The sequence below is a fragment of the Branchiostoma belcheri genome, unplaced genomic scaffold, assembly GCF_001625305.1.
Source record: "Branchiostoma belcheri isolate BF01 breed outbred unplaced genomic scaffold, Haploidv18h27 scaffold52, whole genome shotgun sequence".
Classification (NCBI taxonomy): domain Eukaryota; kingdom Metazoa; phylum Chordata; class Leptocardii; order Amphioxiformes; family Branchiostomatidae; genus Branchiostoma; species Branchiostoma belcheri.
In genome coordinates this window covers 466,122-481,640 of record NW_017804154.1, presented here as the reverse complement: position 1 = coordinate 481,640, position 15,519 = coordinate 466,122, and the positions used below count along the sequence as shown (strand labels likewise).

Genomic DNA, 15,519 nt, shown 5'->3' with positions numbered 1-15,519 from the left:
CAGGAGCCGCTCGATCAGGGGGATGTTCCCCTGAACTACAGCGATGTGAAGAGGCCTACACAAACACAGGTGTCAGACAAATACCACATGTTATGCGTCACAATGACATCTTATGCTACACACGTTCTAAACCCTTTTAATCTTTACAAATATGCAATGTAACTTCCTCCTTTGCAAGTCCTTCCTGAATTTTCCGCTTAAAAACGCTTGATCCCCCCTTGTGTACGGTGCCTTGTGATCTTCATATCTTTTTTATACGTTTCTACGTTTTCGTTAATCGTTCTGCGATGCTATGAGACATCACAACAGGTTATCATTGTTCAGGTGACATTATGATTTCTGCTCGGGCGACTCCCGGTGGTACAGCCCAGACGCGGCTAGCTGTTATGTTATTGCCCACACTACACGGCAGTAGCATTCAGGGTTCAGGTTACCTGTCATTGCTAGATTTGTAATGCTAAATATAAAGGTGGTATAATCATTCGTACACAATGTTTGTTCCTAAACATTGTTTCTAGAATAGCTATTTTAGCTAGCCCTCAGGCCGGCAACATTGAACCATTGTTCAAGCAACTGTTGCAATTGCAGGGGAAAAGTACCATAAGACTCCCTTTCCACTAGACGGCGATCGTTGAGCGACCAAAGTTGGCTTTGTCCGATCCTTGATTCTATAATTTAAAATGTGTACGGCGCGAAAGACTTGTAAGACAACAAAACCCACAAAACGTGATTTGTTTTCGTTGAGCGATCTGCATGTCAAATATTTGTAGGCTCAGCGGTCGCTCAGGGATGGCAGCCTCTAGTGGAAAGGGGAGTGTTAGCGAGATTAAGCCGCCCTAAAGATAAACTACTTTCACTCCCAAAATTTACTTGGAGATTATAAGTACATTTACGTCCATGTCAGACCAAAGTGCGTCTAAGGTCGAGGATTATAAGGTCTGGCAAATTGTTTCCTGTAGGCTGTAGCAGTAGCGAATGAACAATGAAGATTTTTACGGCCGGGATTTTCCGCTACGCGGAAATCATACCTGCCAAGACGTTACGTCACCCCGTTAAGCACAAAAACACCGGAGAGAACACATTCCGAGGAAGATATCCGTTTTTCTTCCAACAGGAAAATGTCAAGTGTAATACTGTAAATGCATTGTTAAGCAGCCGGCGAGAAAATGAGGTTTTCGTGCATTTACTGATATATACAGCGGTCGTGATAAGTACCGTTGAATTGTGACTTTTTCTGGGTGTCTGTGGGTGCCTGCGTCGTGGGTACGTGTGTGTGAATGAATGGATGGATGGATGGATGGATGGGCGAATGGATGGATGAGTGGATGAATGAATGAATCAATCAATCAATCAATGAAAAGGAAAATTTACTAAGTTACGTGTCCTGCGACTACACACCGCTCAGTGTTATAAGTCACCAACAAATGAAAGTAACAAATGAAAATACAAAAAAGTCCAATCAAATCAAAAGGTAATATAAGTTGTAGACATGCATTAGGCGTGTGTGTGCGTACGTACGCACGTGTGTGTGTGTGTCACACGGTGTGTGTGTGCGTGTGTGTGTGTGTGTGTGTGTGTGTGTCGTAAGTCACGTCTTCCTTGATCTATTTCCGTCTTGTAGCTTGCAGCTACAAAATATGTAACCCTGGTCGCTTGAATTATGCTCACGGTACTACTACCGAACACTCGTGTAAAGAATGCAGGAAAAAAGTATATGCTTCATACTACAGTACTATATACAAAATAATTTGAGCACTGTCAATGGAATCAAAAATTAATACGAAAACATATGACCAAATATACCATGCGTTGAACATATGTTATTTATACATATACTTTGATGATTCACTCTCCGTCGATAGTCACAAGATGTGCCCGCTTCTCGTATATAATCACATCACAGGATCGAGGGTTAACTTGCATATCCGTTGCTTCCGTATTCCTCAAGCCAAGGTCATCCACATGAATTATCTACTTGATCGTGCACGGCTATAGCTCATCTGCGGTTATCCTAATGTTCGCAGTTTGCGATTGTACGAAGGCTGTAAGACGAATGTGACGAATGAAGTTGCAAGAAAGAAGAAAATTTTTAATGTTGTGACGTAGACCTGGTCTACATCGGACTAATGCCGCGGTCACATTTCACATTTCAAGCCGGGGCCCGGCCGGGAAGTTTCTGGGAACGAAAAGTATAATATGAAATACACAAATATTTGCAACAATTGATTTCGACCACAATTTTTTTACAATGTCATATTCTTGATATGAATTGTTAATTTTTCGTTCACATCGGCCGGGCCTCGGCCGGGCCTCGGCTTGGAAATGTGACCTCAGCATAACATGTAACAGTGTGGTGTATGGTTACCTCGTGACATATTGCTTTCAAAGAAAAGCAGAATGTACTAGTAGATAAATGACTAAACAACAAAAACGTTCGTGACTTACGTGTCGCCGTCCTCGTCCTGCCATGACGCCATCTGTATCTCCGCCCCGGAGACGATGCCTACCCGAGGATCCACCACCGTCGGGCCGGGGAAGGGCACGGGGACGGCGGCACGCACCGGGCCGTACGTCGGCGTGGGGATGGTCGGCAGAGCCGCCGGGGCCGCCGTGGTGGAGGCGCCTGCAGGGTAAAAAGTCGTCCACGGTACGTAAAAGTAAGGATGATGCATGGCATACGCTTTTTGAAATACATCATGATGCGCCGTGTAGAAGGCCTCTCTGGTCTCCGTTGAAGGCACCCAGGGTACGTTATAGTAAGACATGACGTTTGTCCCACTGTTAAGTCTCACAANAAGCGCTACTGGCTGCAGGCGATTGTTCCGACATTTTTGGGGTCCCCTCTCGAGACTGACTGTCCGTGGATGACTGTGGGCTGTTTTGTGCGCTGGGAGTGTCCTTCAGTTGCGCCACCTTGCGGAGAACAGGTGGTACCTTCAGGCCCGCGAGTTTGAAGGCGGTGATTGGTAACGTCTGAGTGGGAGCCTTAGTTGTTGAATGATGTTGCGGCGGGTTTGAATCTTCCTCTCAGCATCTGACTTATCTGTGCGAAAACAGCAGAAACATGCAATTTGCTTTTAAGACCTCAACTATAGATGCCGATCGCTGAGCGCTCAAATTGGACTTGTGTGACCATTATTATATTGATTCTACAGCAGAAATATGTTGCACCAGAATACACAAGACGCAAAAAAGTTCTTTGTCCATGAAATTTGTTGAGGCTCTCTGTCAACTACATAATGGTCGCTCAGCGGTGCATACAGTGGCAACCTCAAACACCATTAAAGTGGGCGTTACCGTTTTGTTGTTGACCACGGCCAGTGGCGTGTCGTTGTGACAGTTCTTGACGCCGATGTCTGCTCCGTGCTTGATCAGCATCTTCACCATGTTCTGCTGTCCCCGTCCGCTGGCCGTGTGGAGCGGTGTGTTCCCTGCGTAGCACTGGGAGTTTACCTTAGCGCCCGCCCCGAGGAGGTACTCAACGATGTCCTCTTGGTTCCCTTCTACTGCGTAGAACAGGGCTGTTCTGCCGCTTTTACCGTCCTAAAGGAGGACATAAAGTTTGTTCATACATCTATCTTTTTTATTCAAAATTATGGATATTAGGTCAGAATTTGACATTGCCTGTATTTCTGTTATCAGAAACCAATGAATTAATAGAGTGACAGTCACCGTTGCTTCAATGTCTGCCCCGCTCTCCACAAGGAATGCGACGACATCTTTGTTCCCAGTGTTCACTGCGATATGTAGCGGCGTCAAACCTAGAAGAACACGGAGAAACATCTATTTGTCATTGATTCTTCAAAACGTCCCTGTCAATCAAGAACCCAAATACAAATGTATCAACATACTCCTCTCTGCTGGACGAGCATACACACAAACCCATCCAAAACAAAACCTCCAGGTACAGAACTGACCCTCATAGTTCCTGATGTCGAGGTCCAGCTGGTGTTTAGTGCAGGTGATGAGGGTGTGCAGACAGGTCATGCTGGCCCGCTGACAGGCCAGGTGCACCGCCGTCTGACCGTTCCTGTCCTGCAGGTCCGCGCATGCGCCGGCAAGCACCAGCATGCGAACTATCGGCCACTGACTTGTGATGACAGCCAAATGTAAGGGAGCCTGAAAGTAAATTTTGAAATGACATAAGCTAACGCTAAAGCGCGACGCTCTGCACTTCTAGACCTATTGTTAATGTGTGTGCAGACCTCCACAATTTTTTAACTTCAATGAACCATCTAACAATCTAGATACTTCTAAAACATCGGTTCCCTGGCTGTGGTGTTCCTGTACCATTGGCAAAAGTTATTATTTGCTTCTATAAGTAACCATTGAAGCTAATGAAGAGTTCATTGCGTGTACTTGAGAATATGTATGTATCTGCAATGGTAAACGTAGTTGTGTCAACGCATCACATTTTACTACATAGACTGGATGCCAGCCTTTTTTGTCTCTGTCGCTTTCCTGTCAAAAGAATTGGACCCGTACATATTCTACCTGTCTGGGTCTTTCTTTGGACTGTTTGTTTAGAATTTATACAGGCGCGCTGTGCAAGGTATGTGTGTGCCTGGTATTACTTCCTCCAGTCTGACCTGTCTGAGATGATTGTAGGTATCCACACTCTTGTTCCCGAGACTCAACAGCGTCAGCAGCCGCTCGATCAGGGGGATGTTCCCCTGAACTACAGCGATGTGAAGAGGCCTACACAAACACAGGTGTCAGACAAATACCACATGTTATGCGTCACAATGACATCTTATGCTACACACGTTCTAAACCCTTTTAATCTTTTACAAATATGCAATGTAACTTCCTCCTTTGGAAGTCCTTCCTGAATTTTCCGCTTAAAAACGCTTGATCCCCCCTTGTGTACGGTGCCTTGTGATCTTCATACCTATTTTATACGTTTCTACGTTTTCGCTAATCGTTCTGCGATGCTATGAGACATCACAACAGGTTATCATTGTTCCGACGACATTAGGATTTCTGCTCGGGCGACACCCGGTGGTACAGCCCAGACGCGGCTAGCTGTTATGTTATTGCCCACACTACACGGCAGTAGCATTCAGGGTTCAGGTTACCTGTCATTGCTAGGAGATTTGTTATGCTAAATATAAAGGTGGTATAAGCATTCGTACACAATGTTTGTTCCTATACATAATTACATTGTTTCTAGAATAGCCATTTTAGCCAGCCCTCATCAGGCCGACAACTTTGAACCATTGTTCAAGCAATTGTTGCAATTGCATGGGAAAAGTACCATAAGACTCCCTTTCCACTAGACGGTGATCGTTGAGCGACCAAAATTGGCTTTGTACGATCCTTGACTCTATAATTGGAAATGTGTACGGCGCGAAAGACTTGTAAGACAACAAAACCCACAAAACGTGATTTGTTTTCGTTAAGCGATCTGCATGTCAAATATTTGTAGGCTCAGCGGTCGCTCAGCGGTGGCAGCCTCTAGTGGAAAGGGGGGTGTTAGCGAGATTAAGCCGCCCAATCAACTAAAGATAAACTACTTTCACTCCCAAAATTTACTTGGAGATTATAACTACATTTACGTCCATGTCAGACCAAAGTGCGCCTAAGGTCGCGGATTATAAAGTCTGGCAAATTGTTTCCTGTAGCAGTAGCGAATGAACAATGAAGATTTTTACGGCCGGGATTTTCCGCTACGCGGAAATCATACCTGCCAAGACGTTACGTCACCCCGTTAAGCACAATTAAAAACACTTGGGAGAACACATTCCGAGGAAGATATCCGTTTTTCTTCCAACAGGAAAATGTTAAGTGTAATACTGTAAATGCATTGTTAAGCGGCCGGCGAGAAAATAAGGTTTTCGTGTTGTTTAAGTTCGTTGTTGAATCAATTCTGAAGTTAGGCAACATGCGTGGTGTTACAATATATGATTTCACCGCAAGGGGTCACTAGGAATATAAAACCTGCATTTACTGATATGTACAGCGGTCGTAATACGTACCGTTGAATTGTGACTTTTTCTGGGTGTCTATGGGTGCCTGCGTCGTGGGTACGTGTGTGTGAATGAATGGATGGATGGGCGAATGGATGGATGAGTGGATGAATGAATGAATCAATCAATCAATGAAAAGGAAAATTTACTAAGTTAAGTGTCCTGCGACTACACACCGCTCAGCCCGTATGGGCTTATAAGTCACCAACAAATGAAAATAACACCATAATACAAAAAAGTCAAATCAAATCAAAAGGTAATATATTATTAAGTTGTACACATGCATTAGGCGTGTGTGTGCGTGCGTACGCACATGTGTGTGTATCACACGGTGTCAGTGTGTGCGCGTGTGTCGTAAGTCACGTCTTCCTTGATCTATTTCCGTCTTGTAGCTTGTAGCTACAAAATATGTAACCCTGGTCGCTTGAATTATGCTCACGGTACTACTACCGAACAGTTGTGTAAGGAACGCAGGAAAAAGTACATGCTTCATACTATGTACTATATACAAAATAATTAGAGCACTGTCAATGGAATCAAAAATTAATACGAAAACATATGACCAAATATACCATGCGTTGATCATATGTTATTTATACATATACTTTGATGATTCACTCTCCGTCGATAGTCACAAGATGTGCCCGCTCGACTTCTCGTATATAATCACATCACAGGATCGAGGGTTAACTTGCATATCCGTTGCTTCCGTATTCCGTAAGCCAAGGTCATCAACATGAATGATCTACATGATCGTGCACGGCTATAGCTCATCTGCGGCTATCCTAAGAATGTAATGCTGGTCTACATCGGACTAATACCTAGGTCACATTTCAAAGCCGGGGCCCGGCCGAGAAGTTTCTGGGAACGTATGATATGAAATACACAAATATTTGCAACAATTGATTATGAGCACAATTGTTTTTACAATGTCGTATTCTTGATATGAATTGTTCATTTTTCGTTCACATAAAAATCTCGGCCGGGCCTCGACCTGGAAATGTGACCTCAGCATAACATGTAACAGTATGGTGTACAGGTGTATGGTTACCTCGTGACACATTGCTTTCAAAGAAAAGCAGAATATACTAGTAGATAAATGACTAAACAACAAAAACGTTCGTGACTTAAGTGTCGCCGTCCTCGTCCTGCCATGACGCCATCTGTATCTCCGCCCCGGAGACGATGCCTACCCGGGGATCCACCACCGTCGGGCCGGGGAAGGGCACGGGGACGGCGGCACGCACCGGGCCGTGCGTCGGCGTGGGGATGGCCGGCAGAGCCGCCGGGGCCGCCGTGGTGGAGGCGCCTGCAGGGTAAAAAGTCGTCCACGGTACGTAAAAGTAAGGATGATGCATGGCATACGCTTTTTGAAATACATCATGATGCGCCGTGTAGAAGGCCTCTCCGGTCTCCGTTGAAGGCTACGTTATAGTAAGGTACGTTATAGTAAGACATGACGTTTGTCCCACTGTTAAGTCTCACCAATAGACTACAAATGGTGACACCATCCGTTTTAAACGGTTGTCAATTTTTCTGGAAATCCTGTCTTTTCAGCAGGTGTACTAGAGGGGTTTCCCCACCAGCCTGCTCTACCACGATTTCAGCTAACCCGGAAGTCACTGGGACAGCCATTACTAATCCCCAAGCAGATGTAGGATCCGGCATTTGTGCGTGCTGGTCTTTCCCACGGCTTTCTAATTCATGTTCATCTCCTTCTGGTGGAGGTGAACAGGTACAAACAGACATCACCAGAAAAACGTACAAAATGCCGAAAAATACGCGTAAAACAAGCAACATTCTTGTCGATCAGTGCAGCCACCGAGTCATAACAAAACATTTTTGTGATGTGACTTGACCCACGGAAGGATGACTCAGAATAAGTCCGCTAAATATTCAGACAGAGAATATCAAAACACCATGGATTAGTTTCCTCTTTCCGTAACTGTAGATCTTGGAGAGCACTCTGTAGGTCGATATCGGCATTACTAATGATATATCGTAGCCTTGTAGCCAGTCTATTGTAAGCAAGGAGGTTAAATATTTAACCCCCTTAATCGTAAGTTATACGCTCTTCGAGGTCGAAGCCTAATTGCAAGTAACACGAAAAAGACGAACAAACAATGACGAACAATATAACATGTTACTACTTTAATCTACATGCTGACTTTGAATTCTAACTTGTCTGTTGGTTTTAATTTCTTTTCGGAAACAGTAAAAGACGAAATATATTACTTTTCATGTTATTTAGTACTGAACACTCCCTTACAAGTACACGGGGGCTGAAGGGACTTTTAAGATAGCACTATGGGCTAAAAATCGGGAGTCAAAGACTCCATTTGCTTACAATTGTAATATAAAGTAAAATAAAATGATTAGGGGTTTCCCCATACACAGAAAAATGAATGAACTCTCCAGTGAATCACAAGATAAACCAATAAACCAAACCTACTCTCCAATCAGAGATTTGTCTTGTTCTTGACGTTTTTAGGCGCATGTCGGGCTTTCTATTTTGTCAGCCTACAAGGCATCCAATACAAGAGAATTTGTTTGTTTGTTTCTTTCTTTGTTTGTTTGTTTAGTTTGTAGAGCAAACTTAACTCCTCACGTTACCAGCAAAGAAGGGAGAAGACGGGGGTTGTTTTGTGTACAAATGTTGGATGAAAGCCTGTCTGATTTTTCCTGGTGTCATTCTTGTGCAGTTAAGTTCACTTCACTGAAACTTTCCTGTTAACGGCGTTCCTTTTCTCCTTACTAGTATTTTAAACATCTCTCGAAATCCTAGTGTATCGTCCCCACTGGTTTCTGCTGTAAAACACGTTGAGTAGCAACGCCCCCTACCCATCCCAATGTGCAGGACAACCGTATGTTATGATTAGTACCTGTTGATAAATATGTAACGTATGATATGGGACTGTAACTATAGGCTTAGGGAGATATGTGTATGGGTGAATTTAAGGTCTGATCTCTTAGGACAGTGAAAAGTATTATCGAAACACTTTTATTGTTTGACTAGTCTGCGAAGATTGCTTGCACAAGGCGCTGTCTGGCATGTGGCCGCGCGCATTCGTTTTATCTATATAATGATACTCTTATGACCCGAACATGATGGTTATGGATCCGGAAAATAAGTGCAAATATCTGCAAAATAAGTGCATTATAAGCCCCCTCCCTGCCCCCCCCCCCCCAAAAGCCCCTGCCGTAGAGCCTGCTATAAAGGAGGCTAGACTAAAAACGACCGTAGGTTCGTCATTTCCTGGTGCGGTTCTCGGAACACATGACAAGGAAACTAGCGACTAACGCCGCACGTGGACAATGTCTGTAGCACCCATGTGGTCAGGATTCCAAGAATAGGAAACTAACGTTGACTAATGTGCTTGGCACGGACTGACATGGTGTCGCCTTCAATTCATATGTAGCTAAGCGTATTGTAATCATATTCATCAAAGCTTGCAATTGAACAAAAGCAACAGACGCAACTCGTCCACTGACTGGTGTTAGTGTATGAACCAAGTCACGACATGACATGTTAGCTGTAATTAAGCTGGTCAGCTGGTCAAAAAAGAAGTTAGATATTATCTTTTTTTATTTATTTTTAGGACATTTGAAGCTCCTTTCTTCACTATAAATTTTATTGGATATCTTGCTGTGCTCCTGTTGTTGAAAGTCATTCAACAATAGTTGTGATCCTGAATATGATTACCGGGTGTCCCTTATCATTTTGATAACATGGAAAACAACATAACAATGTAGGCAAGAAGTCATAGCACACGCTCTAAAAATACAGAACAATCATGGCGGTGGACACGCACGCGCTAGGTGAGTGGCCCGACCCCTTTCTTTTGTTTACTCAGTAACGCTGGCGAGATGTTTACCTGCCGAAGGTGCGCGGTCACCTGATACTGGGCGCGTCCACTCAGGTGTTTCCCCCATTGGCTGACCACTCAAACGGTGAAACCCCAGATTTTAAGCTAGCTATTATAAACCGGGTCGCGTTTCGGTCAATTTTCTCAGCCGTTAGTTCGTCAAACTGTGGGTAATGCCTGCTGCTGTCCTCAATACATGCACTGAAGGATATATATACACGTATGTTGACAAGGCCGATGTTAATTCTGTATATCTCGGAAAATAACCTGTGCTAATGTTACATGGTATCAGGGCACAAAATATGGCTCATTTACTGCGTCATTCTTTTTTCCTGCGGCGTACATAGGGAATCAGGTTGTTTTGACACTTACATGTTTCGGTGCACTGACTACCTATTCTGTGCTTCATTAATATGCAACTGATGAAATAATTCGAAACTTGCGGTAAAGAGCATGCACAAAGCATACATAGGCGTTGTTAGTTTCACATCATCACCAAACATGGTCAAGCGAAACTAAAAATGAATTCTTAGCAGGCTTTCTGAGAAGGCCTGGGCCGATGTACATTGTGAAATAATCTTAATTAAAGTTTCGTTGTTGAGTGGTCATTTACATAGTAACACCAAGGGAGTTGTTTAATCTATTACATATTTTAAAAACTTTTATATATCTTCAGATTCAGAGAAATACTAATGAAGCTTTTAATCAACTAAATAAAAACTTATTATATATTTTTAACCTTTTTATATATCTAGAAATACATCTTCCTTGACCATACCTTGTACCCAAACTTTTTAAACAGTCCGTGTGCATGGGCGCCGTTTAAGATTGCCGACACTATTATTTTAACTTAGCGGTGTATAATTCACATCACATCGATGAAGTTTCCGTATCCCCCTAATCTTATTTAATTTTTTTATTGTATATAATCCGAGAGCATCATGATCAGTCGACAGTGGGAACGAGCTCGAGGTCGTTCGACACAGTGCATTCCTGTAACCCAAGATATATCCACCCAACGCATAGATCGTAATACTAGTATGTGAAGTTAGTAAAGATGCCAAGGTTTGCCTTACCATCAGCTCGAGTCATAGCTTTGTGCACTCAAAACACCGATGTTGTCTTTTCGGCCTTACGGAGTTCACGGACGCCATGACTCACTCACATCGGCATGTACATTGTGTACATGTACTGGTATGTTTGGCTACTGAAATATGTATTAGTTAAAGGATGGGCGGAGCGAGTTTATGTGGATTTGGTACAGCCCCGCCCTCCCAAGGATTTTGTTGGCATCCCGAGGGCGGAGCCCGAGGGGTGCCAACAAAATCCGAGGGGGGTGCGGGGCTGTACCAAATCCACATATACGAGCAATTCGCCCATCCTTTAACTGACTTAGAACATGACCATCTTTCCGAAGCAGAAGAAATACATTTTACACAATCCATGTTTTGTTTTCTTCAAAAACCACTCGTTTGTTTTCCTAGAAACCTTACCAACAACATTACAGCTTGTAGTACGTCCTTTTGTTCTCATTCATGAATTGCAGCTGAGCTACTTCTCGCAGCCTTGTGTGAAATATGCATAGCGGTTCTTGTCATGGTTTACAACACCTTGCTAGCCCCACAATGCCTTCTGTTTTTGGGTTAAAAAATTCTCGGTTGTCTGTCTGAGACAGCAGTCCCTGACCTGATCCCAAACAAGTTGGTCGTGGCGTCTCTGCCGGCCTGTTCAGTGTTCTTTCCCGGGCCGACTCGTTCCTGCTCTAACCCCTCCTTCCCTCGCCCAGTGCCTGCCCTGCTGTCTAAGCATGTTGGTGTATTCTTTTTTAGTCTTACCGTGGTTTGTTTTCAAAGTTTAAGAATGTGCAAATCATGTCAGACATGTTGGGAAGACTTTGCATCGTTTTAATGTATCGCTAAAAGTTTGTAGCTTCTGTGTTTCATTTTTTTTACAATGTATGAGAAACTCTCGTTATACATGACATTTGTAAGAAACCTTCTGATTTTTTGTCTTCATCCATACTCATTATTCATTCTCTGTTCGTTGTTCACTTTCCTTGTCATGAGTTTCTTTTGTCTACCTTTTTGAATAAAGATATACAGGGAAATTGATCAAACTGCTGTTTTCTTGTGTTGTTAATTTTTTTAATCAATTTATTTGCATGTGAATGGTGGGCGTCTCCAACTTAGTCAATTTATTCGTTGGTTAGTACATGGGCGTCTCCGACTTAGTCTAATTTATTCGTTGGTTAGTACACCCCTGTCCCTTTGGGGACCGCACTATGTGGATTTAGTCACAAGAAATACAGGCTCCTGATTGGCTGAGGAAAGGTGGCTATGTTCTAAGAACTTGTAGAGGCGTTTCCCTCTTAGAGACCGAGCAATAGAGTCAAATAAGGCATATTATATGCGAATGGCATACCTTAAATTAAGTTACATGTTAAATGCTATGCTTGCAGTTCGTAATGAATGTCAATCTCCCTTGTCCTTTTTTTACCATGATAACAGTGTATTGATTAACACGTGATATTTTAAAAAAACGTCGTTGCAATAAAACGCATTATGCAGTTATCCTTAAGGTGTGCACCCATAGCAACAGTAGTAATCGATTAAGGAAAATATTACAAGCGTCGGTAAACTGTCAATCATACATTTAGCTACCTTTATCAGACAATATTACCACCTGGCGTCTTCCTGTCTTGTGTTGACACATCGAACTTTAGACCAGGAGAGATCGGAGTTTTACCTATGCTTGTATCGTATTATATCATATAATATCATAAACATATCTGAGTGTCGGTAACCGCACTATGTAGTGAACTCATGAAGCTTCTGTGGAGGTTTGAAACGGGATAAGCACTTTCCAAGTCAGTTAGTGATTATGAGGCCAGCTTGTCAACAACACAAGATTTTGTCGGCCTGCATGCGTGTCGAGAGGACCCTTGTAACTCCCCGACACACTCAACAGCACATTATATCCTCTCTAAGCCCTGGTCCGGCGTACACACCCGTAGGGAATCGAGAATAAAAACCAATTATAATTGTGAATGGCAGGTTGGCTCTACTCGCTACATCTGGACTGGATTTTGTCCGGGGTTTCCCCGTTGCAGCGCCTGGTTTCCATCTCCCCATACGCTGTTTAGTCGTTCGAAGGGCTCCAGGAATTTGTATTTGAATATGAAAAGTTGGCAGGATCTTCTCGGGTCTTACAAAACCCCCACGACATGTCATTGTTTTTCTCGGACGTTGACCCCATTCGCATCATTTCCTCAACTCCTACATAAACATTACCGTCAGCATATTCCTGTCACAATCTGCAAAGCTCTCAATAAAAATGTGACCATGGCCTTGTGGTGACCTAAAACAACGATTGGCATTTGATATCCGAAACCTCAAGTGAGAATGGCTCCCTGGAGCAGGTAAACAGCTCAGCATTGGTACGTGTATTACTATGCATTTGATAATAATTACGTTAAATATGTTCATGGATTTCTCAGGACTTCAAAAATATATTATCTGCATCTTTCATATTTTCTCTGACCCTGATCCCTTCCCTCAATGAAACGTGGACAGCAGGTCGATGAACAATGGGATCAAACAAACAAACAAACAAACAAACAAACTACCTATCATGATTTGATAGATCTATCATTAGATATGATATTTGTTCTTACCTTGTTGACACTGTGGTTGTGTCCTCGGCTCTTGCTTCACTCGTAAGTCCATGGGTTTGTCGTTCAACCTGACATGACTGCTGCCTTCCCCCGAGTTGGTGCTTGTGGTCGGACTGGGAGCCGATCTCTCCTCGTCGTGCTGCACAAAGTTTGTTTTCCTCTTCTTGGGCGGGAGCTTTTCGTTCTCGCTCTGTTCGAGTCTCCGTTTGGTCATGTTCAGCGCTTCGGTGTTACCTGTGGACGCCGTTTGCGGCACTGCTTGGACTGTACCAGCTGGTCTCAGTGCACCATTGCTGTATAGCATGGTGACAGGAACCTGTACGTGGCTCACGAGTGACGGCCTGGGCGCCATAGTTTGGATGATAGGGGGAGGGCCCCCGATACCGACGGTAAAGGGAGGTCCCAGAAATCGTCTCCGGCTCCCGTCCATCACGCTACCGTTGCCATGGTTGGTGTCACCTAGCGTGTAACTCACGTAAGCCTCGTCGGGCATTCCCGGCAAGTTCCCCCTAGAGTTACTACTGCAGATAGGGGCCTCCTACGCAGCTATGACGGCAGGGACACACAGGACCCGGCCGCGGAAGGTAGAACAAAGGTGTGTGACACCCAAGACCCAGCCTGCCCGCGCTAGGTGAAACTTTGCATGTCAAACACAACAGGTAGATCACCGGTGGTCACCTGACCCAGGCGACCAATCAGAAGGGCGATTCCCGATAAAAGTGGATTTTTCCGGGGAAGTCCCACCTGTAGCGTTACCTCCTCCCCCCACCAGGCACCGGCGGTAGAGAGTGGGCTCTTTTAGCCTGAGGGGGTGATTATGATGTTACCATGAATAGGCGTAACCGCCAAATAAGTAGTAGAGCTGATAAAAATTGTTTTCTGGATAATCATTGGCCTTGGGCCCTACCTCCCTGGAATAGCCGGTGCCCTCTAGTTACCGCCCGTTTGGGCGATCGTTTGGAAGCTATTTATCTACACTGATGTGGGCGATTACACAGAAACGGGACTATATGCCACTGCTTGTACAACGAAAAGCAATATGTCAAAATGATCCGTGAAAGACATGTGGTGTGAACATGTTGAAACGTGCCAGCATTTTCTTATCTATTGTAAACACGGTTCGTCTGACCTATGACCTCAACTCACCTGTTCAAAAGACCTGAGATGCGTATACGTACATACGTATGCAGTGAACTACATTTGCAGAAACAAAGCAAAGAAGTTCTATAATCATAAGGATACATATACATATACATATACATATGCATGTACGTTATTTCAACAGGATACCTAGGGATGTTTGGAGTTGCATTTTCATGAAAAAAAGTTCCCTTTCCCCTTGCTTTGTCGATAAATAAAACAACTGGACCATTGAGAAATGTGAAGTCGTGTGAGTCGGCCCCATCACAAGGAGTGTTGTTTTCTGAATTCCAATCCCTCTGAGGAAATCCCACACCTCGTGAGCCTGAGTCATTTCCTTCCTCAATGTTGAGCGAACGTTGAAGGTTAGCGGCAGCGGTCCATGAAGAAATACTATGTTGGTGTGAAACGCTAGATGGCGCTGCGTGGAACAACCTGTTAGGCTGCACCAGGTAATTTGTATGGATGGCGTCGCCCCGGGACCCTAAATCTAATACGAGAGCGCAAAAATAAATAAGAAGGGCCGAAAAAAACAAGATGCCTAGATTTGAAATATTAATATACTGAGGGACGACACATGAGGGACACAAATTGAATGAGATAACAGTGGAACGGCAGTTGTTTCATTACATCAAGGAGGTTATAGTGGAGATGATTATATCTTGCGATTTGCGGCACTGTCGTGACTCTTTATAGTTACAGGAAGCGGAATTTATTGTTTTCTTTTTTCTGGGAACAGGCCAAAATCAATGCGCGCGTGGACGTCATCCATAAAAATTACTTGTTGTGGCCTTACCAGTAGGTAACAGAGAGCCTTCGAAAAAAATATCGGGCGAAAAAAAAGAATGCACATGTATTCAAGTTTTGAACG

The 15,519-nt window shown here is 43.8% G+C and overlaps 1 protein-coding gene across 3 annotated transcripts in view; it reads right to left on the bottom strand.

Moving 5' to 3' along the window:
- LOC109480775 (B-cell lymphoma 3 protein homolog) overlaps positions 1 to 14,663 on the bottom strand; it is an 18,001-nt gene extending 3,338 nt beyond the window's left edge. Inside the window, exons 1-7 of one of the 3 annotated variants that reach the window (XM_019783074.1) lie at positions 13,509 to 14,661; positions 7,101 to 7,278; positions 4,590 to 4,698; positions 3,918 to 4,119; positions 3,673 to 3,761; positions 3,298 to 3,543; positions 2,814 to 3,043 (exon numbers count right to left, since the gene is read on the bottom strand). In XM_019783074.1, the coding sequence (XP_019638633.1) occupies positions 2,987 to 3,043; positions 3,298 to 3,543; positions 3,673 to 3,761; positions 3,918 to 4,119; positions 4,590 to 4,698; positions 7,101 to 7,278; positions 13,509 to 14,001 (1,374 nt within the window). In that variant the 5' untranslated portion in view covers positions 14,002 to 14,661 and the 3' untranslated portion in view covers positions 2,814 to 2,986. Of the gene's footprint in view, positions 1 to 2,813; positions 3,044 to 3,297; positions 3,544 to 3,672; positions 3,762 to 3,917; positions 4,120 to 4,589; positions 4,699 to 7,100; positions 7,279 to 13,508 lie in introns of those variants that run through there. The other 2 variants (XR_002140853.1, XM_019783073.1) reach the window with 2 other exon arrangements.
- Between the last annotated feature and the right edge of the window lie 856 nt (positions 14,664 to 15,519).